General features: G+C 41.6%; 3 protein-coding genes across 3 annotated transcripts; 1 reads left to right on the top strand and 2 right to left on the bottom strand.

Annotated features, from left to right (window-relative positions):
• Positions 1-309: 309 nt before the first annotated feature.
• On the top strand, positions 310-11301 carry LOC134673605 (DDB1- and CUL4-associated factor 10). Its single transcript, XM_063531605.1, has 13 exons — positions 310-727; positions 1517-1630; positions 1784-2153; positions 2974-3129; positions 3707-3766; positions 4094-4275; positions 4310-4432; positions 6522-6636; positions 7444-7526; positions 8602-8715; positions 9599-9743; positions 10357-10488; positions 11127-11301. Exons 1-13 carry the CDS (start codon positions 507-509, stop codon positions 11268-11270), a joined length of 1959 nt encoding a protein of 652 aa, XP_063387675.1. The 5' UTR covers positions 310-506; the 3' UTR covers positions 11271-11301.
• A 770-nt stretch (positions 11302-12071) lies between these two features.
• On the bottom strand, positions 12072-18074 carry LOC134673539 (electron transfer flavoprotein subunit beta). The gene is made up of 6 exons (XM_063531537.1): positions 17914-18074; positions 15955-16113; positions 15487-15645; positions 14540-14620; positions 13705-13845; positions 12072-13021 (listed from the first exon to the last, which is right to left on the bottom strand). Exons 1-6 carry the CDS (start codon positions 17962-17964, stop codon positions 12851-12853), a joined length of 762 nt encoding a protein of 253 aa, XP_063387607.1. The 5' UTR covers positions 17965-18074; the 3' UTR covers positions 12072-12850.
• Positions 18075-20010: 1936 nt separating this feature from the next.
• On the bottom strand, positions 20011-26428 carry LOC134673210 (cytochrome P450 6j1-like). The gene is made up of 9 exons (XM_063531158.1): positions 26192-26428; positions 24765-24894; positions 24215-24418; positions 23717-23913; positions 23044-23180; positions 22784-22878; positions 20982-21108; positions 20553-20813; positions 20011-20191 (listed from the first exon to the last, which is right to left on the bottom strand). The coding sequence occupies exons 1-9, from the start codon at positions 26377-26379 to the stop codon at positions 20022-20024; spliced, it is 1509 nt and encodes a 502-aa protein (XP_063387228.1). The 5' UTR covers positions 26380-26428; the 3' UTR covers positions 20011-20021.
• Between the last annotated feature and the right edge of the window lie 213 nt (positions 26429-26641).

The raw sequence follows: 26641 nt of genomic DNA, 5'->3' as shown, positions 1-26641 counted from the left end.
TAAAATCGACTTTTCACATCCCTAAAAGAGCACACATATACGTTTTTACGCACACATGCACAACCTGGGTCGCCTAAAAAGGGGACACTTGGATTTGAAGTCCATCTTGTCAACAGTATGGTTGTCCTTTTTTGACAAACGGCATTTTTAAAAGAGCAAGGAGAGAGAAATGATACTAGTTGCTGCGCCGTGAAAGAGAACAGACAGAGTAGGGGGCTTGTTTGAGACAGAGAGACGTTACGTGTCTGTTGTCTATGGATGGTCTATGGTGAACTACTTGTCAACAAACGTCAAGAGTGTCGACTATTGACCATCGGACATAGACCACTGCTCTGTACTTTAATTTTATTATTAAAGTATCTATCCATAACTCAATTATCACTTAAAATTATGTAGTTTCTTTAATGTGGCGTTCCAGATATAGTTGCATTTACTGCTATGTATTGTACTTAATAAAGTAACGTGTTTTGATTCCGCCCTAGTCTCGCGTAGTGTAGTGTTTCACGATGGGTAATAAAGACGATAGTGTGTTCCTGGCGAAGTATTCAGCCTTCAGCCCGTACCGGTTGTTCCGACGTGAGGTGGGGTTCGCGCCGCCGCTGGGCGCCGGTAACGCGCTGGCCCGCAGCCTCTACTGCGGCATGAAACCCATCGCCTCTTGGAGCTCCGAAGACGCGAATGCCCTTCCCACGGGAGGCGTGTTCAACCTTGAATTTTCACCGGACGGGTAATAAAATACTAGAGGAATCATAGGTATACACTTAAGACTCATTTCCTAGTGAGGTAGCCTTGACTTTGCACCTCTCTAGTTGGCACAAAAAACAAGTCTAAAGCTTCCTGATTGAGACACTTCCCTGCATTTGTTGTCTTTGAAACATAAAGTTTTGGGTGAAATTGCATACAATGTTCAAATAACAAATAGTTGTTTTGATTTGTAAACACAAAACTATTGTTTATAAACTGGGATCAGCTGATTTCCTTAAATGTGTCACATCTATTATAGGTATGTGTTTGTGTTGCCCAGCAATATATAAATTCACAAGTAAAAGGGCTCAACGTCACTGTTGAATAATTCTTTCATGAACTTGAGAGAGCTGTAATAATTCTCCTCCTTCTTCCTCGCGTTTTCCAACTAATCCCATGATTTGACGTAGGCACTAGTTTTTACGAAAGTGACTGCCATCTTACCTTCCAACCCAGAGGGGAAACTAGGCTTATTGGGATTAGTCCTGTTTACTCACGATGTTTTCCTTCAACGAGAAGCGACTAGTAAATATCAAACAATATTTCGTACATAAGTTCCGAAAACCTCAGCTGTAATAATTCTATATTTATAAATATGTTTTTTTAAATTGTATTGTATGTATCTTAAGATAAGATAATATGTATCTTATTAATCAAAAATCAGGTATAGGGTAGCCACATATAACAATAGAATAAACAAAGCTCACAAAAAAATAAAATTCAAAAGTACAGTATCTTAAAAACATTGTAATAATGAAAGAATTGTTTTCAGGTCCCTATTGGTGGCAGCATGTGAGAAGAAATCTATACAGATATTTGACTCACTCACTCACCGGAGGATACACACAGTCAACGGAGCCCACTCTGATTGTGTTAATTGTGTCAAGTAAGTCTTAATTCTCACTCGTTCCAAATACTGGCCTGCGTCAAATTATTCTACTTCTTTTTTGTATCCTCGTGTATGAGATCTTTTTCGACTTAGATATGGCGTGACACTAACATATGGTACTTCTGATTCTGAATTTCATTTTCGTTCCAGATTCCTAGACGGGCGAATGTTCGCCACTTGCTCCGACGACACAACCATAGCACTCTGGGACGTCCGGAACCTAAAAAAGAAGATTTGCTCACTTCTCGGCCACAGCAACTGGGTCAAAAACATAGAGTTCTCAATGAAAGACAAGCTTCTTGTCACTTCGGGTCTAGACGGGAGTATATACACTTGGGATATTAATTCGTATTCGGAGTGTAACCTGGTGTACCAAAGAGTGTTCCACGCTAGCGGGCTCATGCGGTGCCGGCTGTCGCCGGACGCGCGGCAGATGGTCATGTGCACGACCCGTGGCCTGCTGGTTATTGTCCATGATCTCAACTTGAGTACGTTGGCGCAAGATCTGCATGGGTTCAAGGTAATATGATAATGATATTAATGATACTTGTTGACTTAAGCTTGTGATAAAACGGTTATCAACCTATGGACGCTTGCAACTCCAGGGGTATATACGCGTTTCCAAATCTACTTTAATAAATACAAAATTTCACATAAGTTGTTTTTAGATAACTATTTGACCTTGGCGTGCAAGACTTAAGAATTGACATATAGATTACCGATATCGAAAATAGCTCCATTTAAGCTGCTCGCATGCCATCAGCAATGATGGCGTACATTACAAGGATGTATGTTACACAGTTACCCACTCACTTTTCTTATTGAACTTTAATGCTTAGCTAATAAGGGTGACACCCGCCTGTATTAAGATGTGCGTCCGAGGAGGCCACAGAAAAGAAAAGGAGCCTACTATGATAGTGTCTATATACGACAGAAGTTTATCGGCTTTCGACAGATAATTCCAATACGCGTTCATCCTTAAACAAATGATGATGATGATGATCATTATTTCGCAATCTACATTTTTTATTAGTACATTATATCCATGGGTAGATCAACTATTTCTTATTGTTATTCTGTCCCATCAGCCAGGAGACAATAGTAGCATAGTTTCTTAGAATATCTGCTGTACCATGTTCTACAAACGTGCTTAGTAGATGTCCCATTATGGAAAGGCCTTATAACTACCAAAATATTCAAGTTTGGTTCATTTACGAAATAACCGAATACGAAATAAATAACTCAAATACGAAATAATTAGTATTTTAAGAGTGACCCAGGAGACCATAACCATGGCAACTAGTGACAAGAAAAAGTTGATTCACCCTTCGTTGTTCCAGCCCAACATGTACAGACTGATGCAAACGAGCAACCAGCTGATCCCAATAGCGGCGCAGTACGACCACCTGTTCGACTCCAAGCGCAGCCAGAACCGTATCGAGTTCATAAGCGACTTCCCGGAGGGCAACGACGCCGAGGTTGTTAGTGCGTTACAGGTCAGTAACTCCAGCCCTGTTATTACTTTTACTTGACCCCACAGGTGATTTCGTTTCGAACTCTCTGCCACCAATGGCACCAACATGCCGGAATGATGCATTTATTCTCCATGCAAATCTGCATGTCTCGGTGTCTGTCTTTTGGTTTAAGATAGTGAATGAGTTACCATAGTTACATAATAAGTGTTACTTATAAAATAAATATAAAACTAAAATTAACTACAATGAAGATAACTAAAGCTAAAAAAAAATTAAAATACCTATCAAAATTTTGCGCCGTTGGTAGGGTGCCCATTAGGCAGGCAGCGCTGGATTGCTATGGCCAATATTTGCGCGAGAAAGCTGCCTGCGCGAGGGTCACCTGTGGCCTCCCTTAGCCGCTTGCTGAGCGTTTTGTGGAGCCCCCGAGCCCCCCTACCCCACGGACCTAGTGTCTCGACGCCGAAAGCTACAAATTCGTAGTGTGCGCCGAGACAACTATGAATGAATTATTATTTATTTATTTATTTATTTATACTATGGAGATCCAACAGCTATCTATACAGAGTATTATTTAGAATGTTAATTTTATTTTCAGATTCATCCTCTAGGATGGAGCGCATTAAGTAGAAATATAAGCCACGACGACAGATCAGAGGTAATAATGAAGATAATAAAGGTAATATTTAGTTAATTTTTAGTGATTATATTACAGTTTTCCTCGGGTCACTGACATTTGTAAATTTTGTAAATTATTCCAAGATTCCCACGCATATGAAGGGCTGATATTTTATTCGCGAATGCGAGGCGCGAGAAGGTTTGCTAAAGAATTCGCGAACGCAATTACAAATTCGTACAAACATTTGTTTATCGTATCGTTCGCGTCTCGATTTGGGTCAAACAATCTACACGACTATCATAAAAAAATGACATCACATTGGCAATCAACGACGGGCGTCTCATAAGATTGTTTGTTGTGGAACAGTGGTCGTGCATCCACGACATCCAGCCGGCGGAGAGCGGGCGCGACAAGTCGGTGCGGTCGGCGGCGCCGGCGCCGGCCGCGCGGCCCGCGCGCGCGCGCCGGCCGCCGCGCCGCCCGCGCCCGCGCCCCTACCGCCAGCCGCGCCCGCAGGCCGCCGTCACGCCCGCGCTGCCCGAGCAACCGTGAGTCACATTACACTACATCCAGCCGGCGGAGAGCGGGCGCGACAAGTCGGTGCGGTCGGCGGCGCCGGCGCCGGCCGCCGCGCCGCCCGCGCCCGCGCCCCTACCGCCAGCCGCGCCCGCAGGCCGCCGTCACGCCCGCGCTGCCCGAGCAACCGTGAGTCACATTACACTACATCCAGCCGGCGGAGAGCGGGCGCGACAAGTCGGTGCGGTCGGCGGCGCCGGCGCCGGCCGCGCGGCCCGCGCGCGCGCCCCTACCGCCAGCCGCGCCCGCAGGCCGCCGTCACGCCCGCGCTGCCCGAGCAACCGTGAGTCTTCACCAATTTTACCAAGTTTTATAGTTCGTTTTTTTTTAGCATTAGAAAGAAGGTGAGCGATCTTGTCACGTCTTTTAATTGAACGACGCTTTTTTTAAATCATTAGGTAACTATTAAGCTGAAGAATATAAATGATCGTATTTGATTCATAATTGTTAAATATTTTCCATGACTTATTTTTAGAACGTGTTTTTCAATTAAAAGACACATCAAGATTGTTTACCTTTTTTCTAATGCTAAAAAACGAACTATAGAGTTAAGCCGGGTCCCGACGGGTGTCACGTGTAATGTAGTTAATAGGAATTCTCTGTGTGGACGGTACGTGCTACGAGCATTAAGGCCGAGCCACACCGGCTTGCGTGTGCGTGACGTGCGCGTGTGCGTGCGCTAAAATGTTGGAGCCGCACACGCACTCGTCACGCAAGCGGTGTGCCATCTCTCATAAGGATCTGTATACTACAACTCCGCACGCGCACGTGCACGTCACGCACACGCAGCCGGTGTGTACAGACCTTTACATGTAACGCTCGTGTCGGCTCCATCGGTTGTCGGTTTTTACCGCAAAAAGACGATCGCAGTGCCGTCCATATGATGAAGCTATAATACGTTACACCCGTCTGCACCCGGCTTTAGAGTTTGCCTACGCCACGCGCGCATTAGGCTGTTTGCGTGTAATGCATATTTGCTACCCTTTTGCAGCATACTTTATAACTGTAGCCATTTTTTACATTCTACGGGCGCATAACTAACTATCTTATAGGTAGGCTTTACACAATATATAAGTAGACAATCTTTAGCATACTTAATTTTAAGTTGTTTTTATCAATTAAGGATATTTCAAATGTAAGTGACTTTGGCGACGTACAGACTACAGACTTTCGTGGTTGCACCACGGATCGCACCGATTTCATACTGTAACTTGGCCCTTAAATGCATATAAAACATATGAAAAACAAAGTACGAGTATGGGCCCTTAATCCGGCTTAATGCCACGTACACACCAAGCTAACGTTACAAACGCGAACGGAGGTCTTTCGCTGGCCTTTGGTCATGTCTTGAGTTTGAGTGTCTGTACGGTTTAGCATTTGTTCGCTAACGATCCGGAGCGTGGCGGTATCGTCGAAAGGGATCGAATCATTCGACAAATTCAGTTTAGAGGGTTCGCCGAACGAACACTCAGTTTTACGAAAATATTTTTTTTTAATATGTGACTGTACTCTATCTCCGCTTTCGTTTATTTTTTCTTTTCCTTGCTAAATCGTTAATATTAAATAAAATTAGCAATAATAATCATTTCCTCCTCACCCATTATTACGAGCCGGAACGGGCGCCAACGATCGTTTGCCATTCTTCGTTGGCATTCATTCGATCGGTGCGCGGAAATATCTTCGAAGGCCGACGAGCGAAAGCAAACGGTGAATATCCCTCGTCCGCGTTCGCCGGTTTAGTCTGTAGGTACGCCGTACGCGGCATGACTCGCGACTATGTTCCTCACTATGCGGCCCTGACCACCGGCAGCTTGGGCCCTGCCCCGCTGCCGGCGGCACCCTGGGTTAGGTTTTTAATAGTGTGTTTATATGTATTTTTTATTGTTTTGTAAGTGTTTTTATATTTTACTTTTATATTCATATTATAAATCACCTAGCCTAAGAATTCAAATAAATAAAGATAATAATAATAATGTAAATTTTAAAGTGGAAATATTACTGTCTTGGGTTAGACAGTAATATTTCATTTGAACACGGCCTCTGGATCGATACTCCAGCGCTCTGCCATCTGACCCACCAAGACTTCATCCAATAGCCAGCAAATCTTTCTACCATATTATGGGTCAAGGAGACCCTTAGGGGGGAATATTCTAGCTTAATAGCATTGTTCGCAGACGTTTCTGCTTGTTAAAAAAATAAAATAATTATAATGTGTCAGCGGCACGTCTGCGCTGTCGCGGCGCGCCTGGGCGGAGAACCGCGCGGCCGCGGCGCCGCGCGCGCCCGCCGCCGTGCCGCCCTCCGCGCGCGTGCCCGAGCCGAGACTGGGCGGGGTGAGTCATCTACTTTATTTCCACTCTTTGTGACGTTCCACGGGAAAAGATACCTTACGGCGGGAGGCGCTTACGCTCTTATTCACGACGGACCTATACGAATAGGCTGCTACGCGTCGTAAGCGCCAACCGCCATAAGGTACCTTTATGTGGCTGGGCAATAGAGTCCATCGCTCGGTGAGCGCGGCAACCACGCTCGCCCGGCGGTGTGCGGACATCTACCCTGCACCAATTATTTACTTACTAGGACTCTATTGCCTAGGTAATAAGGGTGACGACATTTTGACTAAAATACCAATATCTCAGTTCTGCAATGGAATTCCGCTTGGTGACCATATAACGAAATGAAGTATAAACATAAAAATACCTATTAAATGATCTAATTCTCATTTCTGTTGGTTATTGGTCCAGACTGGTAAGTTGTTTACCTTTTCGGAATCTTCCTAAACCTAAACATATCAAAATATACCACCTTTATGTTTTAACAAAACAAACTATTTTTTTAAATACAAAAGCATATAATTAAAGTGCACAACGGGACTTAATCGGCTAGAAGATTTTGATGTCAACTTTAGCCAGTCTTCTTTGAGACCGCGGGGACAACGCCGTCCTCGAAGCGAAGGAGGTAAATCATAAAACTTAAATACGCGATTAAGTCCCGTTGTGCAATTTAATAATGTGTAAAAATCGAGAAAGTTTAAATCAAAAGCACATTGTTAACACAGTCGAACTTGTCCGTAATTTTTTGCAGAAGAAAGTAGCAAAATAGCGTGAATAATCATGTAAAGCGGATATTTTTAATACCAGGACTTATCCTCTATTCAGAACGATGTATGGGAGGCGTCCATCACGATCAAACAACACAGAATGCTGCAAGAGTTGGCGGGCAGGTGAGCACTACTCGTACACTAGCACTTAACCTCCTGAGGCCCAGCCACACAAATGAAAAACCCAAAATTTGCCACTGACGTACACCTACCTGAAGTGTACCTATAGTACAGGGAATAGAGTTGATTTTTATATGTTTGAAAATTTAGCGAAAGAAAAGAAATGCAACTCTGTTCCAATTGAATATGGTTTAAATTTCATCAAACTGAAGAAATACTATCAGTAGGGCCGTGGGCCTTAGGAGGTTAAAACAGCGGTCGGCAACCTTTCAGCAGCCAAGGGCCACATATTACCTAACAGTAACAGTTAACGAAGTTGACGCGAGCCGCACTTTGTTAATATTTATGACATTATCAGATATTGTCGTTTGTGAATATTACATACAAAATAGCCAGGGAGGCTCGCGGGCCGCCTGTTGCCGACCACCGATTTAGAACCTAAGTACAGTCACCAGCAATAATATGTTACACAACGAAATCTTATTAGTAGGGCAATAAGAGCGCGTCAGAAATTTTGCGGCCTTCGAAGAGTAACATATTATTGCAGGTGACTGTACCAAATTGGCTCAAGATAAGTCTGCAGCTAGTGTAATACTGATAGTACAGAGCGCGGAAGTGTTATTTAAAAGTCATAATTTCATAGACTTTAGACGTTTACGTGCCGTCGTCGTGGCAAGCTGGGCAGCGGACAGCGAACGCGTCCAAAACAGATTCATTCAATGTCGCTGGTCGTGTGCCTCCAGTCCGCGGCCTTATATAGGTGTTAAGAGTGCGCTGTGTAACGTAAAATTAAAATTGAGTCTCCTCATCTCGTCTCGTCCTTCATGGTAAAATTCGTTATTTTTTACGGACGTAAAAACGAGGTATTATACATCTAGATATCTAGAAGAAAAAATGATCCAACGCGAGTCTCGCTTGTGCACGGCACAGATCAGACCAAACAATTCAATTCAATCGACCGATCAAATACAGCAATTTAGCCAAACTCTTGCATGACAGAAGAAAGTAAAACAGTGGTATATTTGCAGTGAATCAGAAATATATTTGCAGAAGGTAAAGCAGTGGTATATATTTGCAGAGGGCAGGGGCACCGCAACTTCAACATGCAGCGCATCATGGGCATCAACACCGGCATCGCGCCGCCTGCCGTGCGCCCGCGCGTCCGGCCCCGCGCCGACGAGGACGAACAGAGGTACTCAGATTAGCCGGGTCCACACAGAGCGAGCATACGTGCGAAGCAATTTCCTCGCGCACAAAACGCCCAGTGTAGACGTGCCTCGCGCGCGCCGAGGCTATTTGCTAAAGACTCCCGACATCGACAGTTTCGTTGTCGCAGTAAAGGGGCCCACTGATTAACAGTTTGCCGGACCGTACCTGTCAGTTGTTCGGAGCTGTCAAAATTTTGTTCTAACTGACAGGCCGATACCGTCCGGCGGACTGTTAATCAGTGGGCCCCTTAACTATGTCCAACCACTGTCGTTTCACCACCACCTTTTGATTGATCATACTGATTTTCAATAGATTGTCATAATGTAATGTTACGCATAAATCTCTTTTCGCATATTTTTTCTCCAGCTGAAACAGAAAGTATTTTCGAAAATATTTTGCATAGGTTGTATAGAATAGGGTAGGTTAGGTTAGGTTTGTGTTATAATTTTTCAGAAATGTTAATATTTCCAGCACAATAACAATTATGCGAAATGAGTTTTATGCGTAACATTACATTAGGACAATCAATTATTATGCGACCCAATATGGACCCCGTTAAACCACATACTACCTAAAAGGTGCTGATGGGTTGCTGTGCCCCATTGACTGTGAAGGACACGTAGGCCAATTGATGAACTGAAGATTTCTCAATCAGATATGTGACGTCGGGTCCGTCCTAGAAATTTGATTCTTGCGGTAGATGTCGCTGAAAAGAAGCCATAAAAAAATCTGGTGATGATGACCTTAGTTGTCAGACTTGTGAGAATTGGCTCGGGTGATGCCAAGGTTAATATCCTCCGGACGTAGTTATTAAATTCTTCTTGCACTTTAATTATAAAACTAAATGATCCTTTTGTTCCGCTCAGCATATCGCCCTCAACGTCCGGGCAGACGCCCCGGGCGGCGTCGCCGGAGCCGGAGAGCGAGGCCACCAAGCACTACATCCGGCAGAACCGCGACCGCCTGCTCTACTACATCGAGGAGACCAATGAGGGGAAAGGGTTTATCAAAGTTAGTATTCTGCCCTGCTAAGCGCCACTCGCACCATCCCACTAACCCGGGATTTAACCGTTAACCAAGTGTCAAATTGTACCGGTAACAATGGTAACTCCAGGTTTAACTGGTTAACCCCGGGTTAGTGAATGGTGCAAGTGGCCCTAAGCCAATTGGCGGGATCTTAAATAAAATGTTGTTAGTTTCTTTTGCCCCTAATTTCTGCCTCGACACATACAACGGATTGAGCTATACAATAAAAAGTGTGACCGAAGGGAAAGTTACATCTCGTTTTGATTACGGAAATCAGGACATCAGTGTACAATGGCATCGTGATAAAAAACAATAGGTATCAATATGGTAACTGATGAAAGTGAGACAAAGTAAGTCAAAGTTTGATGATCTCTTTCGGTTTATTTTCTTTAGTGATACTTGTCTTGTCGGTAATAAGGTTCAATTTAGTTGGGCAAAAGTAAATTACCATCCATTTTGCCCAGTATATGGGTATAACCTCCTAAGGCCCGGCCATAAAACTGAAAAATTCAAAATTTGCCATTGCAATTTGAACCTATACTTTAAGAGATAGAGTTGACATTCCTTTGTATAAAATCTAACAAAGTATTATTTGCAGGAGTTGTGCTATTCGGCGGACGGGCGTCTAGTGTGCTCCCCGTTCGGGTGCGGCATGCGGCTTCTGGCGCTCGACGACCGCTGCGGCGAGCTCTCGCACTGCGTCGAGAACTTCTCCGGCCCCAGACCCATGGTCAGTGCCCTCTACACATTATATTATACATAAACATCGAAGCTTAATGCGCTCACTCCGCTATTACTCACTACTGCAGTCAGTCATTAGCCGGGCCGAGTCCACACAGAGCGAGCATACGGGCGAGGCAATTTCCTCGCGCATAAAACGGCCAGACGTCTACACTGGCTGTTTTGTCCCCGTGACCCGGCTATAAGGCATGCTATTATGAGTCATAAAGAGAATGCTCGATGCGACAAAGAGATTTCGTGTGTCGCATCGGTGAGAACGTAGTAGGTACTATACTATTTATTATCTATTTACTGCATTTGGTTCTTTACAGCACTATGGTGTATACAGGATGGCTAAAAAATAACGATATTCCCGTTGCCAGGGAGGTTTTAGGATTTTACTGAGCAACTTTTACTACGGAACCAACCCCGAAAATCGCGAAAAAAATTTATCCTCCCATAGACAATGGATCGGCCAGTCTGAAACAGTAAATTTTTTTTTTTGGGATTTCGGGGATGGTCCCATAGTAATAGTTGATCAGTATAATTCCAAAACCTCCCTAGCAACGGGACCGCAGTTATTTTTTTAGCCAACCTGTATAGTGATCTCAGTCGCAAACAGTAATTCAATAAACATTGTGTTTGCAGGTGGACGTGGGCCAAAGTCTAGGACACCATCAAGACCTAGTGGTGAGCTGCAAGTTCAGCCCTCGCTACCACCTGCTCGTGACCGGCTGCCTCGAGGGAAAGATCGTGTGGTACGAGCCCTTCAGTGGCGAGACTATGTATTAGATACTTAATTATATTAACCATATCAAATATCTATATCTTGTTTTATTTATAGCTTTCTTATACACAGATGTCCAACGATCATCGAGAAGCGATTGGAGAATTGTTCTCATAGAAAATGTAGTCGCCGGCACTGTTGACAAGCATTGATCACCGATCAATATGAATGCAACTTTTATTTACACGAGACGAGACTAAACTGAAGTAATTAGATTCCAAAAAAGTCCGTCTTGTGTTTATGTAAAAATAAGTAAATAAAAGAACTTTATTAAATCGTAGGAGTAAAATTACGAATAAATAAATTATCTTAGTGTTTATTTATAAAAAGGAATTTACTATTTTACAAACAAATTATTGCAGTGGCACATTGTCTTACTTTTTTTGGAATCTAATTACGATTTTCAGTTTACTTCTGGAAGTAGTGTAATAGCGCGGCCGCACTAGCGATTAGCGAGCGACTTGGAGTTGGAAGCGAGGCGAGTGCACAACGATACCGCCGCGAGCACGCAACGACTTCGCTCCCATTCCAGTATGGCAGTACGCAGTGAAATCGTAGCGCACCCGCCTCGCTTCCAAATCGGTCGATAATCGCTAGAGTGGCCGCGCTCTAAGTGAACCTACGTTTATTCCGACGCTAAACTTTTCTTTACCGCCAGTGACATAACTACCCAAAGGCCTGATCCCATAACTATTTGTATTTTAACGCTTGAATTAAAAAGTCCACTGGAGATTGGATTAAAAGAAAATTACTGTTGGACTTTGGACTACAGTCTAGTTTAGATCATTAACGAAAATAAAATAAAATTAACATGGGAAAATATTTATTTAACAATTTACACTAAATATACATTGATTCACATTGCATTACAAAAGATATAAACCGAATTTACACTATACAACATGCATGCAACATTTTCAACAGCCTCAATCCACCACACCGTATAATCGCATAAGCGTTGAGGTCTCCGATGTCGTCTTGCGATTGTGATATAGAACCAGCTATCCACGCGAGCGCATTAAACATAATTATAACGTAATACCGTATTAGTTGCGCGAATTTGGGCCATTTGCACCATTCTCTAACCCAGGGTTAACCGTTAAACCTGGAGTTACCATGGTTACCAGTAGAATTTGATACTGGGTTAATGGTTTAACCTGTTAATCCCAGGTTAGTTAGTGAGTGAGATGGTGAATTCCGGATCGTTCCCACCAACTGGGAAAGGGAGGCTAAAGATCGCGACCACTAGAGGAAAACCCTGGGTGAAGGGGTAGTTGCACACGATAAAGCGTGATTTAGCCTTCTTCACACTAGGCGAGAACTGAGACATCAGCGCGCCGCTCTCCCACCTTCGTCACCGGGCACGGCATTCTCCTGCCAGCTATGCGGTCGCGGCTGCCGCTCTTGCATTATGGACGCTGTTTAAACCATCATCCTGTTGATGTTCCAGGCCAATGATGATGATGAGATGGTGATAGTGGCCCATAATAGCATTCAGTACGCGAGACCTAATACGCAATGTCCTATGTGCTTCGCGCCGAATAGATATTCTTATTTGGTACGATTGAGGTAAAGTTGGTCCTGGTTAGATGTGTCCGCTCTCCTTGAGCTTGGCGACGAGGGTGTCCACGTCGGGCAGCACCGAGCCGGCCTGTCTCACCGGGGGATCCTCCACAGACACCACCTTGATCCTGGGCGCGATGTCGACACCCAGGTCCTTGGGGGTTACCTTCTTGAGGGGCTTCTTTTTGGCTTTCTGAAAGAATAAACTCTGATTAAAATGCAGTGCAGGTATTTTATTGTCGTGGTTTTAAATCGGCAACGGGCGCTATTATACTGTAATTTGTTTTTTTTTATTGGAGTTACTTTGGAGCGACAGATCTAAGATGCATCTTTCAGTGGCGGATTACGCTGCGCCTTAGATTAGGTCCTCAGGTGTCTTGATCATAAGGCATTGATTTAGGCGTGTCGGACCAAACACCCTTAGGCCCACTTGCACCACCCCAGTAACCCGGGGTTAAGCGGTTAAACCGTTAAGTGTTAAATTGTACTGGTAACCATGGTTACTCCAGGTTTAACTGGTTAACCTCAGGTTAGTGAATGGTGCGAGTGACCCTTAGTACACTAACTTCATGCTCCTAGGAGTTCTAGGCATGCCTAGTACGCGAGCGCGGCCGGCGGTGCGATCGTCGCTGCCCGCCGTCGCCGCCGCTATCGTCCAGAACAGTGTACGTACATTTAATTTGAGTCGCTCTGTGCTGGTCTCGCGCTGCTCGCACTGGTTTCGTTCAACATTAATTTCTTCCACCAATATCAAACCTGCGGCGGTAGCACGGTCGCATTTTAATCGCTTGCCACCATGCCTGTCACGTTCTAACAGCGAAAGTGACAGACATAGCGACAGGCGATAAAAATGCTGCGCCCGCAGTAATGACTTACCATGATATTAGGCAGCGTGGCGTATCTGGGCTCGTTGAGTCTCAGGTCCGCACTGATGACGGCCGGCAGCTTCGTCTTGATCACCTCCAAGCCGCCGTCAATTTCGCGCGTCACCGTTAGACCAGCGTCGGTTTTCTCCACCTAAGAAAACACTATTATTTCAGACAGTCTCTCCCCCTTTTCGACGCCGTGGCAAACACAAAAGCTGTCACTCGGACGCCACGTCACCGAAGTGACAAAACTGAAATTGAACTTTATGCGTATGCACGTAGGTCTATGTTGCTCTGTGGTCTGTGACCGATTAATCCGGCTTTGTCGTTGGAACTACGGTGCGGATATATCGGTCATTGGCGTCCAAAAGGTTAAAGTGGGAATCTTGAGAAGAAATATCGATCGATCGTGGGGTGGAATCTTGAGTTGAAATATGCGAGTTTATTTGCCAATAACGCCACTCCTCTTATTTATATTGCCACTTAGTAAGAATGAGTGGCCCGACAGTATCTCGCCCGCGAGATAGACTACCCATCCTTTAATTAATACAAATAGTAAAAGGCGGGTAGTCTACCTGGTAGATACTCGTGTCGCGCCACTCCTGTGTTAGGCCGACAGGTCAGCTGTATAGCTCAGAGTCACAATTGTCCTTTTGAAAAGGAAAGATAGATTGACACAACGTTTTCAACTTGATTCGCGATCCTCTGGCTAGAAGGAAAAGCGTGTTTTTTTTTAGATTCCAATTAGGGTCGCGATAATTAATTTCATGCCAAGGAATCACATCGTTAATATCACTAAATTAATACAAAACAAAGTATCAACCTTATGGGTTTTCTTTAGTTACCTTTGAAGCGAATGTGCCCTGGGGCCAATCCAAAAGGGCAGCCGTCATTTGGGCAGTCTGATTTGAATCATCATCAATAGCCTGTAAAAAAAAAAAACACTAACTAAGAACCTCAAACCCCAACCTAAAGGGGCCCACTGATTAACAGTCCGCCGGACGGTATCGGCCTGTCAGTTAGAACAAAATTTTGACAGTTCCGAACAACTGACAGGCCGATACCATCCGGCGGACTGTTAATCAGTGGGCCCCTTAAAGGATAGGTACTACATACATGGTATAATTGTTAAGTGTTTACATGCCATTATTCTGTAAATATACCAAATATGTATCAAATAACTACAAACTGACATCGAAAGTATGTTACCTAATGAGCAAAATTGCATTAATTACTTTTTTAAATAAAACTTGAAATATCTAAAATATTTAGTTGAAATGCCCCATACATTAAGTAGGACGTTTTCTAAGAGATTTAATTTGTCTACAGTAAGAGATATAAATATGATTGTTTACAATTACATGAGTTCAGGCAGCTTCTTTAGCTGTAAAAACTAGGGTTAGACAAGTAAATTTCCCCTTGTGGATTGTTAAATAATTGCAGAAAAGATAAAAAATATTTAGTTGAAATGCCCCATACTCGTACATTAAGTATGACATTTTTTTTTTTTAAGGGGACATCTATACATGATTACAGTGGCGGATTTGCCCTAAGGCACAGTAGGCCCGGGCCTAGGGCGGCAAGATATTTAGGGGCGGCCAATTGTGACAAAAAATTCGCTGATGGTAACAACAAGAAATAACTCAAAATGTAGTCAATATTATGAGTGCCTTGAAAGGGGCGGGTACAGGGCCTGTGGCCTAGGGCGGCAAAGACTGCAAATCCGCCACTGCATGATTATTCTATGATAAAATAATATTTTTTTGTGGTAAATGTTTTCCAACAAACCAACCTGTTTTCCAACTATGACAATGTCAGCCTTCTCATCCTGGGACAGTTTGGCGAGGATCTTGGCCACATGCAGGGGCTGCAGAGTCTCATACTGAGCACCGGCCACCTCCACATGGATGGCACGGTCAGCACCCATGGCCAGAGCTGTCCTCAAGGTTTCCTGTATAAGATTATATTTTACATTTTGTGCCAAATAATACCGAAATACAACAATTCAAACTTTTCCTTGTCAGTTATTGCCATGGTTGTCCCTGTTGTGGTTCAAGCTTTAAACCATCTTTCAGTTATTTATTTATTTTTAGTTTATATACCTAAGCATTTTTATGGTTGCTACTAGCCTGTTCCATGATATACCTAACAAAACATGTTACAACACTTCTACTAACAAATTCAACAAGATCACCAACCCCTCTTGAAAGAGTAACAAAGTGTAGCACTTAACCCTGGATTTAATTAGTGGCAATGTTACCTGAGCTTGTGTGGGGCCGCAGGAGACGGCAATAACCTCACTGGCTAGCTTCTTCTCCTTCATGCGGACCGCCTCCTCCACCGCAATCTCATCGAAAGGGTTCATGGAGTGCTTCACGCCATCTGTCACCACGCCAGACTTGTCGGGCTTCACACGGACCTGAAACACAGGGAGTATTCTAGTACATTCAGTGCCGAAAACCAGACTATCAGGTATTTTATGATTACGTTCCCAGACCGGACGACCCGATAGTCGGGATCGCGGTACTACCGCTTTATATGACGAAATTGTTGTGGCCTGGCGCGGATGTCTTGTTTGGCTGGTAATGAATGTGCTAGAGTTGCAGGACACATGAAGTAAGGAGTCACAGGTTTTTAACCCTTTGACCGCCGTTGTCCGGTATAGAAGACAACGATAGAACGATACGCTGGCGCCGTCGTCTTGTATACAAGACACAAATTCAACCACTGAGTTAATGTGAAAATAATAACAATTACAATTTCATTTACACTCGTGTTCATATTTAAGGTCTTTGTTTTTTCATTTATTTGCTTTTTAAGCCGCTATATAAATCCCTTCTTTTATAATAAGGCATTTAAAAAAATTGCTCCAATTTTCAACATTTTTGTATAAAAGACAGCTAGGGATGGGAATGTTAACTCGATATGGGAATTTTTAAAGTAAATATAAAGTCAGAAATATGTTTTTATCTAAGTATTTGAACACTTGTTAATCGCCAATTTTTTTCAACGAATAGTAGGTAACTACTTACTAGAATACGTAGAACGAGAGTCAGATAGGCATAACTATATTTAAAGTTCAGGTAGCTTCTTTAGCTCTATAAAGTAGAGTCAGACAAGTAAATTTGCCATTGTAGATTGTGGACTATTTAATTGCAGAAGAGATAAATAAAAAAAATAATTGATGTTATAGCTTAGTGGGAAGGGATAGACCGCAGCGACCGCTTCGCACAAGTGTGGTACAGGGACATACCTGTTTATCAGACTTTACTTTTATTGTTATAACATTGAAGTTAATGTGTAATTTTTTTGTAACAAGTCGTTGAACGTTTTTTTGATAAGAGTTTACCTATAGATTAATGTAAACCAAACTGAAATTATAATGATAGATTCTAATTCCGGAATAATATCTTCACTCATTAAAAATTCAACCCACGTGTAATTTTCACTAAAACAGTTCCGGTATATTGACTTTATCGACACATGATGCGCAGCTTTAACGTTACGCCAATAAAGTTTACGTACCGACAAGCGCTTACGCCGTTGACCTAGAGACTATTATTACTTGATCCGCGCGGAAACAGTCCTTGTCGGTCTGCATTGCGGGCAGTCCATGGGCGCCGTTGTCTTGTATAAAAGACTTCTCGTACAGCCTAGTGCGGCGATATCACGTCTTGAATCGACATTGTTTAGTGGTTGTTTTTTATGTTAAATCCCTATATTTTAAACATTTTCGGGTGTAAAACATATGTTTAATTTTGGCAATTTGGAATGAAATTAAAACAGGATAAGAACAAAGCTAAATTAAAAAGATTTTTACCATAATATTGTAAATATCGATATCACTATTTGCAATCCCTAAACTTTTTATTAGTTGTTTACTTAAAATTTGCTCTGGCGTGTGAGTGAGCGTCTTTGCGGACTAGGTCCGGCGGCCAAAAGGTTAAAACTCGAGTCCGTTTTGAGGATATACGTAAATTAAACGTAGATTGTAATATAATGTAAGTTGATCGATAAAAAAAGTATATTGTTTACAGGACGTCATAATTTGTTTAGACTTCGATTCTTTTGGTTACCTAAAGTAAAAATATGTACATAAGGAGATGAGATATTAAGACGGTGCACAGTATGTTATAATAACTCTTTTTATCAATGATTAGATCGACCTCCGAACTTGATTATCTCTAGTAACCTAAAATATGTATTTTAATTAACTTACCTTGACAGCATAGTCGATAACTCTCTTAACTCCGACCAAAACGCGAGACATATTTAAATATTAAAGAATTTCAATTACTTTTAGCAAAAACAAAATAAAATCTAACTTCGAGTTCGAAGTCCAAAATAAAGTGAATAGTGATGTGATGTGAGCTGCCAACTATCGCGTTACGTCAAAATTGTCAAAAGATGTTTCCGGCTGTCATCGTAAATGATATCGATTGTGTATCGATTATGATAATCGGTAACAATATCGCTAGGTGTAAAGCCCCCTCCAGACTATGCGCGTGAATCGCGGGCGAAGCCGCGAACGCGAGTGTGGAGTCGATTTTCGTAGACAGCGAAATCGACTCCACACTTCGCGTTCGCGGTTATAGTCTGGAGGGGGGAGGGGGCTTAAAGATGGTGTAAAGCCTGCTCCATACTCGTGCGCGAATCACGGTGCGAAGCCGCGAACGCGAGCCATTGTTTCTTTGTACGAGCGGTGGGCTGCCGTGTCGAGCGCGTGCCATAGCTACAATGTCGTATAAAAAGCAGTTGTATCGTGGTGGTTTTAAGATTCAAATCTATGTACATGTAACATGTTCCCACAGAGATAAGTTCGCCTTTGTTGTATTTAATTCACTCTGTAACTGTTTTCTCGTGTTTTTTTTCTATGCACAATAAAGTATATATATATATACCTACATACATTACGTTGCGCAGCGCTGGTGGCCTAGCAGTGAGAGCTTGCGACTTGCAATCTGGAGGTCGCGGGTTCAAACCCCGGCTCGTACCAATGAGTTTTTCGGAACTTAGGTACGAAATATCATTTGATATTTACCAGTCGCTTTTCGGTGAAGGAAAACATCGTGAGGAAACCGGACTAATCCCAATAAGGCCTAGTTTACCCTCTGGGTTGGAAGGTCAGATGGCAGCTGCATTCGTAAAAACTAGTGCCTACGTCAAATCATGGAATTAGTTGTCAAGCGGACCCCAGGCTCTCATGAGCCGTGGCGAAATGCCGGGATAACGCGAGGAAGAAGAAGAGACCTACATACATTACGTTTATTAATTCTTGGGATTAGTTGTCATGAACCCCAGGCACAGATTATATAATAGTTCTTACGAACAGATACTTATCTCTCAAACAAAACGCAAATACCTACAGTTTTGATACCTACACAAAAATACAATGGAGTGACCTTCAACGCGCCGCTCCCCGCACCGCGCGCACCGGCACAACGCTAGGGTTACGGCCGCTTAGAAATGATAAATAAATACCTACTTAAACAGCGGAGTGAAATAAAAGGAAAGCTAAATCTTAAATTATACCTAATATTCCGATTATGCGTGTTTGCGAAATAGTCATTTTAAAAGGTCATATGTCCCTGCAGTAACCGCAGTGTTTACACCGTTTTATAAACCGCGCAATAATCCCAGCAAGAATTAGTTTTGAAACTTCGTGTAATTTAAATCCAAATAGAGATTAATGTTACACAATAAAGAAAAATAATAGAAACCCCATGAATACAGGTAATTAATTATAAGTTAACCAGAGCAAAAATGAGTAGGCACTTTCCGGTGTAAAGTTAAGTAAGTAAAGTAAGTAAGTAAATATTCTTTAACTTAACTTACCTAATGTCGTTAAAATAAACATTTACCAAAATAAATTAAAAATTTGCTACCTATTTCAAATACATAGATATCTAAAACTATACATTTGTCATACATAAGAAACATTACGTGTTTAATTAAAGAAATTCAATAGTAGGTAGGTACCTACTACGTAGCTTGTAACTATCGTAAAAATTGACAGTGCGGCGCGCGGTGACGTGCGTACGTGAGCGCGTGTGGCAACCAACTGGCTTGCTTTTCTACCGTGAACGGGAGCAGATTCGTAGGTATTAAGCCGAGCTCGCGCGGAGAGTTCCATAGGCCTGCCCCAGGCTACCATGAGCCGTGGTAAAATGCAGGGACTCAACCCCGGATTTTCGATGTTTGTGTTCAGATATAGTCGGACTATAATGTCTTTGAAATTGGGGATATACCTACACTCCACTCTACAGCTATTAATATTTAATGTAAGGAAAGAGGCTAACACAAATATAAAAATCGGTTATAGTAAAATCACTTTATTTCTTCGAAATGAACCCAAGCACCGCGGGTCGGGCGACTGAAGAGAAAAGTTCTCGGGTCAATGTCCAGGGGGTAGGTCGTTTTGGCACTCGGCTTCAATATAAAGTGCTCCAGGATGCTCATTATAGCCACTTTCACTTGCAGGGTAGCGAGGCGCATACCTGTAAACACACATATACATATATTATGTGAAGTTTTCTTACACTGATTTCGTTTTAGCAAACAGCTATTATTGATGACTATCAAAATCACTGCCAACTTAGATTGTTCTAACTCTATATTCCCCACCCTTCACAATCCGGTATTTTTAGGTAGCTACCGGCCCCGGTAAAACTCAAAATAGCACAAGAAGTAATATTAAAGTCACCCACCAATATGGTGATCCTCCTAGCTCTCTCCCCGCCAGGTCCGCTAACATCGAACGTCGGTTAAAGATCTACACTACCTAACTACTCGGATCGTAGTCGTAGGTAGTAGGTACCTGCAGCTTAAAAAGGGATTAAACTTTCATCTTACTCGTACCTAAACATTTCTTAGGTCCCTCGCCGAATGGCATAAAGGTGAATTTCGGCCTCTTAGCAATTTGTTCTTCTGAAAACCGTACCGGGTCGAACTTGCTCGGTTCAGGATAATATTTGGGGTCAACTTGGATGCAACCGATCGGTATTATCACTGGTGTGCCTTCAGTTATTCGGACAGGGTTATGTCCCGGGATAGCCAAGGTGCAATTCTTTGTACTCTCACGAGATAATACGGATATAGGGAGGTACAAACGTAGAGATTCTGCAAAAGGAAAACGATGAAAGTGGTACATAAAAATCAAAGTAATTGCTCGAAATTATTAGTCGAAAATAATTCACGGAAGTTATTTTATAAGTTTATTATATTCAGCTGTTTAATCAGTAATTCAATGACTAAGGACATAATAATAAGCATATACCGTTACCGTACCATTAAAAACCATATCCAAGTATTTCAATTTCTCGACATCCTCCAGTGTGTATTCTCCTTTAGTCTTCAATATTAGGTCTAAAATTTCGGAGCGAAGTTTGTGTTGATGTTCTGGGTGCCATGCCAGCTAAGAAAATCAAGGTTGATTACTTTTAGACGCTTGTTGAAAACTAGGTAGGTACAATCAGGAGCCATGAAAAAGAGTCACATAAATGTAAAGTTCCTTAAGAAGTAGGTAACCCGCTTTCATTGCTTTCCAGTATATTATTTCAATTCCAATATATATATCAATTCCAATGAGCTGCTTAAAAACATTGGAATTGATGATGCGCAGTTTGGTTTCCGTCCCGGTCTTTCGACAGATGCCGCTATATTTAGCCTAAAAAGCACCGTCAGTTACTACACGTCGCGCAAAACATCGATCTATGCGTGTTTTTTAGATCTTAGTCGCGCATTTGACCTCGTCAACTATGACATCTTGTGGGCGAAGTTACGTGCATCCAGAGTGCCTAATAAAGTGGTTAATCTGTTGAAATTCTGGTACGGAAGCCAAACAAACATTGTGAAATGGGGCGACGCAACCTCTAGCAAGTATAGGCTAGAGTGTGGGGTCCGTCAAGGGGGGGTTACCTCTCCGGTCCTGTTTAACCTGTACGTGAATGGCCTGATTGAGGAGCTGAGGAGCACCAAAGTCGGCTGTCATGTAGGAAATGTTTGTGTAAACAACCTTAGTTATGCGGACGATATGGTGCTGCTCAGCCCTTCAATCAAGGGATTGAGGAGGCTACTTTCGGTCTGTGAGCATTATGGTAATGCACATGGACTGAAATATAATGTTTCCAAGACCGAGATGATGGTGTTCGCGTCGGGTTCTGGGCCGGACAGCATACCTCCGGTGTATTTGAGTGGGGCGAAAATCAATGTTGTTAAGCGGTTCAAGTATTTGGGACACTTGTTGACGGAACGGCTGCATGACGATGATGATGTGGAGCGCGAGCGGAGGGCCCTCGCCGTCAGAGGCAACATGCTCGCTCGGCGGTTTTCTAAATGCAGCAAGGATGTAAAAACCACACTCTTCAAGGCATACTGTTTAGGCATGTACACCTCCCAGTTGTGGATAACGTTCACGCAGAAGGCAATGAGCAGAATAAGAGTTCAGTACAATGACGCGTTCCGGGCTCTTATGCGGCTGCCGCGGTGCTGCAGCGCGTCGGGCATGTTCGCGGACGCGGGGGTCCCCGACTTTTTCGCGGTAACGAGATCCCGCGTTGCCTCGTTCTGGAGCAGACTGCGCCTTTCCGACAACAAAATACTTGTGGCTGTTTCTGACGATATAAGGAGTCCGGTGTTTAAGCGCTGGATTTCTGTTCACATGGACCAGAATAAAAAATGACTCTGCACTTAAAATGTGCGATCTTGATTATTTTATTATTTTTAACATGAGTGGCACCCCTCTACAGTGTCAGTAGTTGTAGTTTTAGTTTTTTAATGCATTTTGTATATGGGTACCCACTGCCTGAAATAAAAGCTTTTTATTTTATTTTTTTATTTTTATTTATTTATTTTATTTATTTAAATTAGCGTGAGACTGGCACAAGTAAGAAATGATTGGCGATTACTCCACCGACCTCCGATAAGAGCAACGCTCTTAAGTTATGATGATGACGATTAACCTACCTGGTATAGGTTAGGTGTTAGGTTACACATAGAGTCTGTGCGGAAAGAGAAGAGTCGTGGAACGTATGGGGCCCAAACATTCCACGACTCTTCTCTTTCCGCACAGACTCTAACAAGGTACTTACAGTAAACAAGACTATCATCAGGGCATTGCTCGATGTCTCAAACAAGTCTAGTAGAATCGTGAACACTTGACTGGTGATGTACTCATCTGTGAACACTGAAAATAACAACCCAGATGATGTTGGTCCTTCGAACCGGATCGAACAAAATTATTGATATTAGTTTATTGTCCTAAATCAAAAATATATGGATTAATTTACTAATACTTGTAAATAATCTTGTAAAAGAAGTAATTTGACATTGAGATAATATATATACCTACCTCCTTTATCATCACCGTCCCGGAAAGCCATCATTACTTGATAAACGTCATTTCGTTTTTTGCCAGTTGCGGTGCGGTCTTTTATTATTTCTCGCGTTAGAGACACAAGAAGATTCTCCAGTTTCTTCGTTGCGAACCTGGGTAAAGCCCATGTATTGATTAAAATCAAAATACAAAAACTACTGAAGATGAAGACGTACAAATTCCTACGAACTATGATCAAACAATTTATCCTCCGTATACCGAACCGATAATACAGAAAGAAAGTCTATTGTTGTCTGACCGCTAATTGAGTAGGTACAGTCAGCAATAAACGCTACTAAGTAGATAAGTATCAGAGTTAAGCACTATTACTTATTCTGTGGTTAAGCAAACTTTTGCGAAAAGTAACTACTAACTTTAGTAAGTTGGGATAAGATTGAAATGGTTTTTCATGAGGGGCAAGATGTGAAGTCGCCGGTAATGCTTCGGAATACGGACGATTTTGTCTTACCCCTCATGAAAAACCCTTTCAATCTCACCATAACCTTACCTATTATATTTTGAATTGTGTACTTATGTAACATTTGATTAATTTAAAGTTTAACTAAGCTTATATACTTTTGGTTTCGTTAAATTACTTAATTATTCTCCTGATCGTACTGATTGGTGTTTATCGTCTAAAAAAACCTACCGCAACTGCATTATTTTATTGAGCCCAGGTATAATAGTGACTGCTAGATATATCAAGTTATCCAAAAGTGTGATATCGAGTTGACGCGTGATCTCTCCAGTGATTGTGGCGAAGAAGGAGCTTCGGTCTTCAAACGTGTTGTTCTCTATGCCACATATTGCGTTCGCCATCACGTCTGTTGTGAACATTGTTGTTATCTGCTCAGAAAATATTTACCTAAGATTATTTAACCCGTTGGTCTACTGCATTGTCACGAGATTGTTTATTTATATCACTCCCCTTGTCACAGATCACCTATACGGTTTACAGTGTTTTTTGGACAAAGCCTCCTAAGGGGTCGTGCTGAATATGTTTAAGTACATGGGGGATCCAATATAGCAATATCTATATTGTATATAGCTACAGGAAATTAGTGATTACAGTACTTTATTAGATGTCGTGCTTGCTAAAACTATATCAGTAAAAATAATATTACTATATTCAATAAGTAAACCTTACATCTTTCAGATCTATGTTTCCCTTTTGACAATTGTTCCTCAAATACTTGACCATTTGGTCTCCAACTCTGATAATGCTGGGCAAATAACCTTTCAGTTTGGCGGTACTGAGCGCCGGCGTCGCGTGGTTGCGCGACATCTTCCAGTCCTCGCCTTTCGTGAAGAAAGGGTTAAAACCCGCGAGGATGTCGTAATTTTTATCCACCTATAGGAAAACAGATAATCCACTTTTACTACTACATTCAAGTACCTGACTACCAAAGGAGACCAATATTTTATCGGATGTGTTAATGCCTAAAAACGACTTCATAGTCTTCATACACTTTTAATATATACCTATAGTTCCCAAATATCCCCAGCATTTAAGACTAGGATAATAAGATAACATATTATATTGATTTTTCTTACAATGGCAACGTCTTGCAACTTGTTGGTCCTTCGAACCGGACAGATCACAAATTATGAGATTTCGCCTCGACCGAAGACTCGGCGCTTATTTGAGCAATCCAATATTAAAATTGTAAACAATTACCTCTACATGTTTGACCTACCGGATAGCCATTGCTGGCATAGTTAGCGAAATCGGTGATGAGGATGGTTCGTATAAGTTCAGGATCTCGGACCACGAGGGCTGGGTAGTTCAGTTGATAGTATCCCACCACCGGAGCTTCTGGGAACTCACTAAAATAAATCAGTATACAATACAGTGTGGAAAATCAATGTGTTTAAATATTATATGGCGGTGACCATCTAACGAGTCATTAAAAATAACTTTTGGTAAATAAAATCTTTAAATAGGATACAATATGTTGGGCTGTGATGTATACGTAGTACCTACCGAAAAAAGTTAGTAACACGAGATTAGTGAGCATTTGTCATGTTTTCATTGCTGATTCGTAAATTTACCCTAAATTTGTTAAGTCTTAGGCCAAACATGTGTATTAGGGTGGAGCGTCGTTGTATGGAAAAAAATAAAAATTTGATTATCAATGTGGAACCGGTGCCAAAAGTTGCAGTTTGTCATGTAGATTATAGTGATTATATCAAGTTTCAAAATCAACACTACTTTTAGCCCTCTACTCAGCCGCTAAAGAAATTAATAAAGGTAAATTTTCATCATTTATTAAAATATACTATTTCACTAATGTGTACATTTTATTGAAATTATATAATACTTAATAAGCGTATAATAAGTTATTACCAAAATTTTAGTGCATTTTTCAATATTTATGCAATAATATAATTTCAAAATTTCATATTAAACAGCAATTTCATGCAAAACAAGGAAAATGCTACAGTGTAAAAAAATTATATGAGTTATTTTTTTTAGACATTCTTATGTCAAAGTAACGATGTTATTGATTACGAAAAGTATCATTTTACTGCAAAAAAAAGGTTACTTATATGTTTAAACAAGCGTCAAATTTCGCCCTCCGGCGTCGCTTACGCCCTTTTTGGGTCATGTTCACACGTATGTTAGGCATATACATATATACTTATATTAGTATTATTTTTATTATCTTATCGTGTTCAAAATAGTTTTCACGATTCTGTAATGGATTGTAAACTCCAATTTGTGCACAATATCCGGGTTAAAGGGCATTTTCCATAAAACCCCTATTTTCGTGGTTTTACCGTGTCATATAAATATACGTTATAAACAAAAATAAGTATAGGAATTGAGTATATCTGTAAGAAAAAGATGTTATTTAATGAATAAAACTTGTTTTAAAAAAATAAGCATAAATTAAATTAATTAAAAATATACATATATTGCTTTATATAATCGAAGAGAAGAGGGCTAAAAGTATATACCTACCAATATTTTTTTAATTATTTTTCCGTTAAATAATAAAAAATTAGACATCCTTTTAGAGGGGTTCCATTGCTATATTAAAGAATTTTGGATTTCGCTCCACCCTAATGTGTATGGGAGCGGAACATTGTCCTTTAATGAAACGAAAACATATTTACTTACTTGTAAAGTTCTGCATAAAGATGCGCTATATGTTTCTTAGCCAATAACACCTGCTTGTAATGTCCAAAGATCCACTCGCGCCCGGACGCCACCGGGACCCCTTGCTCCGCCCAATAATCAGAAGGTTTACTCTTAATCGTAAAGTATAATAAAATTAATAGTAAACTGAGTGCAATTATAAACCACATGTTTGTTATTCACTTGTTTGTATACTTCTGCGATAGTGGGACGATGCCTAGCAGCTAGCTAGCAGCAAAGCAAATAAAGGTAGGAGTATCTTTTCATATTAAATGTTAATGTGTTTTACAATTAAGACGAGAGTAGAATGGCATATTAATGTAGGTTTATAAAGCACCTATCTACTTATCTATTTACTTTGTCTCAAAAGCAAAACAATGTGATATGGTCAATAAAACAATAATATTATCTATTAGTATGTAACGTATTTAT

Source organism: Cydia fagiglandana, chromosome 18 (genome assembly GCF_963556715.1).
Source record: "Cydia fagiglandana chromosome 18, ilCydFagi1.1, whole genome shotgun sequence".
Taxonomy (NCBI): domain Eukaryota; kingdom Metazoa; phylum Arthropoda; class Insecta; order Lepidoptera; family Tortricidae; genus Cydia; species Cydia fagiglandana.
Note: the sequence above shows the minus strand (reverse complement) of the source record. Positions and strands in the feature narration are given on the sequence as shown.

Coding starts and splice junctions, on each gene's coding strand:
- LOC134673210 (XM_063531158.1), bottom strand. CDS start 26,379: ATGTGGTTTATAATTGCACTCAGTTTACTATTAATTTTATTATACTTT. Junction 24,419..24,764: donor ATGCCAGCAATGGCTATCCG/GTAGGTCAAACA, acceptor GTTTTCCTATAG/GTGGATAAAAATTACGACAT. Junction 20,192..20,552: donor GGGACCTAAGAAATGTTTAG/GTACGAGTAAGA, acceptor GTGTGTTTACAG/GTATGCGCCTCGCTACCCTG.
- LOC134673605 (XM_063531605.1), top strand. CDS start 507: ATGGGTAATAAAGACGATAGTGTGTTCCTGGCGAAGTATTCAGCCTTC. Junction 2,154..2,973: donor AAGATCTGCATGGGTTCAAG/GTAATATGATAA, acceptor TCGTTGTTCCAG/CCCAACATGTACAGACTGAT. Junction 10,489..11,126: donor TCTCCGGCCCCAGACCCATG/GTCAGTGCCCTC, acceptor TTGTGTTTGCAG/GTGGACGTGGGCCAAAGTCT.
- LOC134673539 (XM_063531537.1), bottom strand. CDS start 17,964: ATGTCTCGCGTTTTGGTCGGAGTTAAGAGAGTTATCGACTATGCTGTC. Junction 16,114..17,913: donor TTATCGACTATGCTGTCAAG/GTAAGTTAATTA, acceptor CCTGTGTTTCAG/GTCCGTGTGAAGCCCGACAA. Junction 13,022..13,704: donor CCACGCTGCCTAATATCATG/GTAAGTCATTAC, acceptor TTATTCTTTCAG/AAAGCCAAAAAGAAGCCCCT.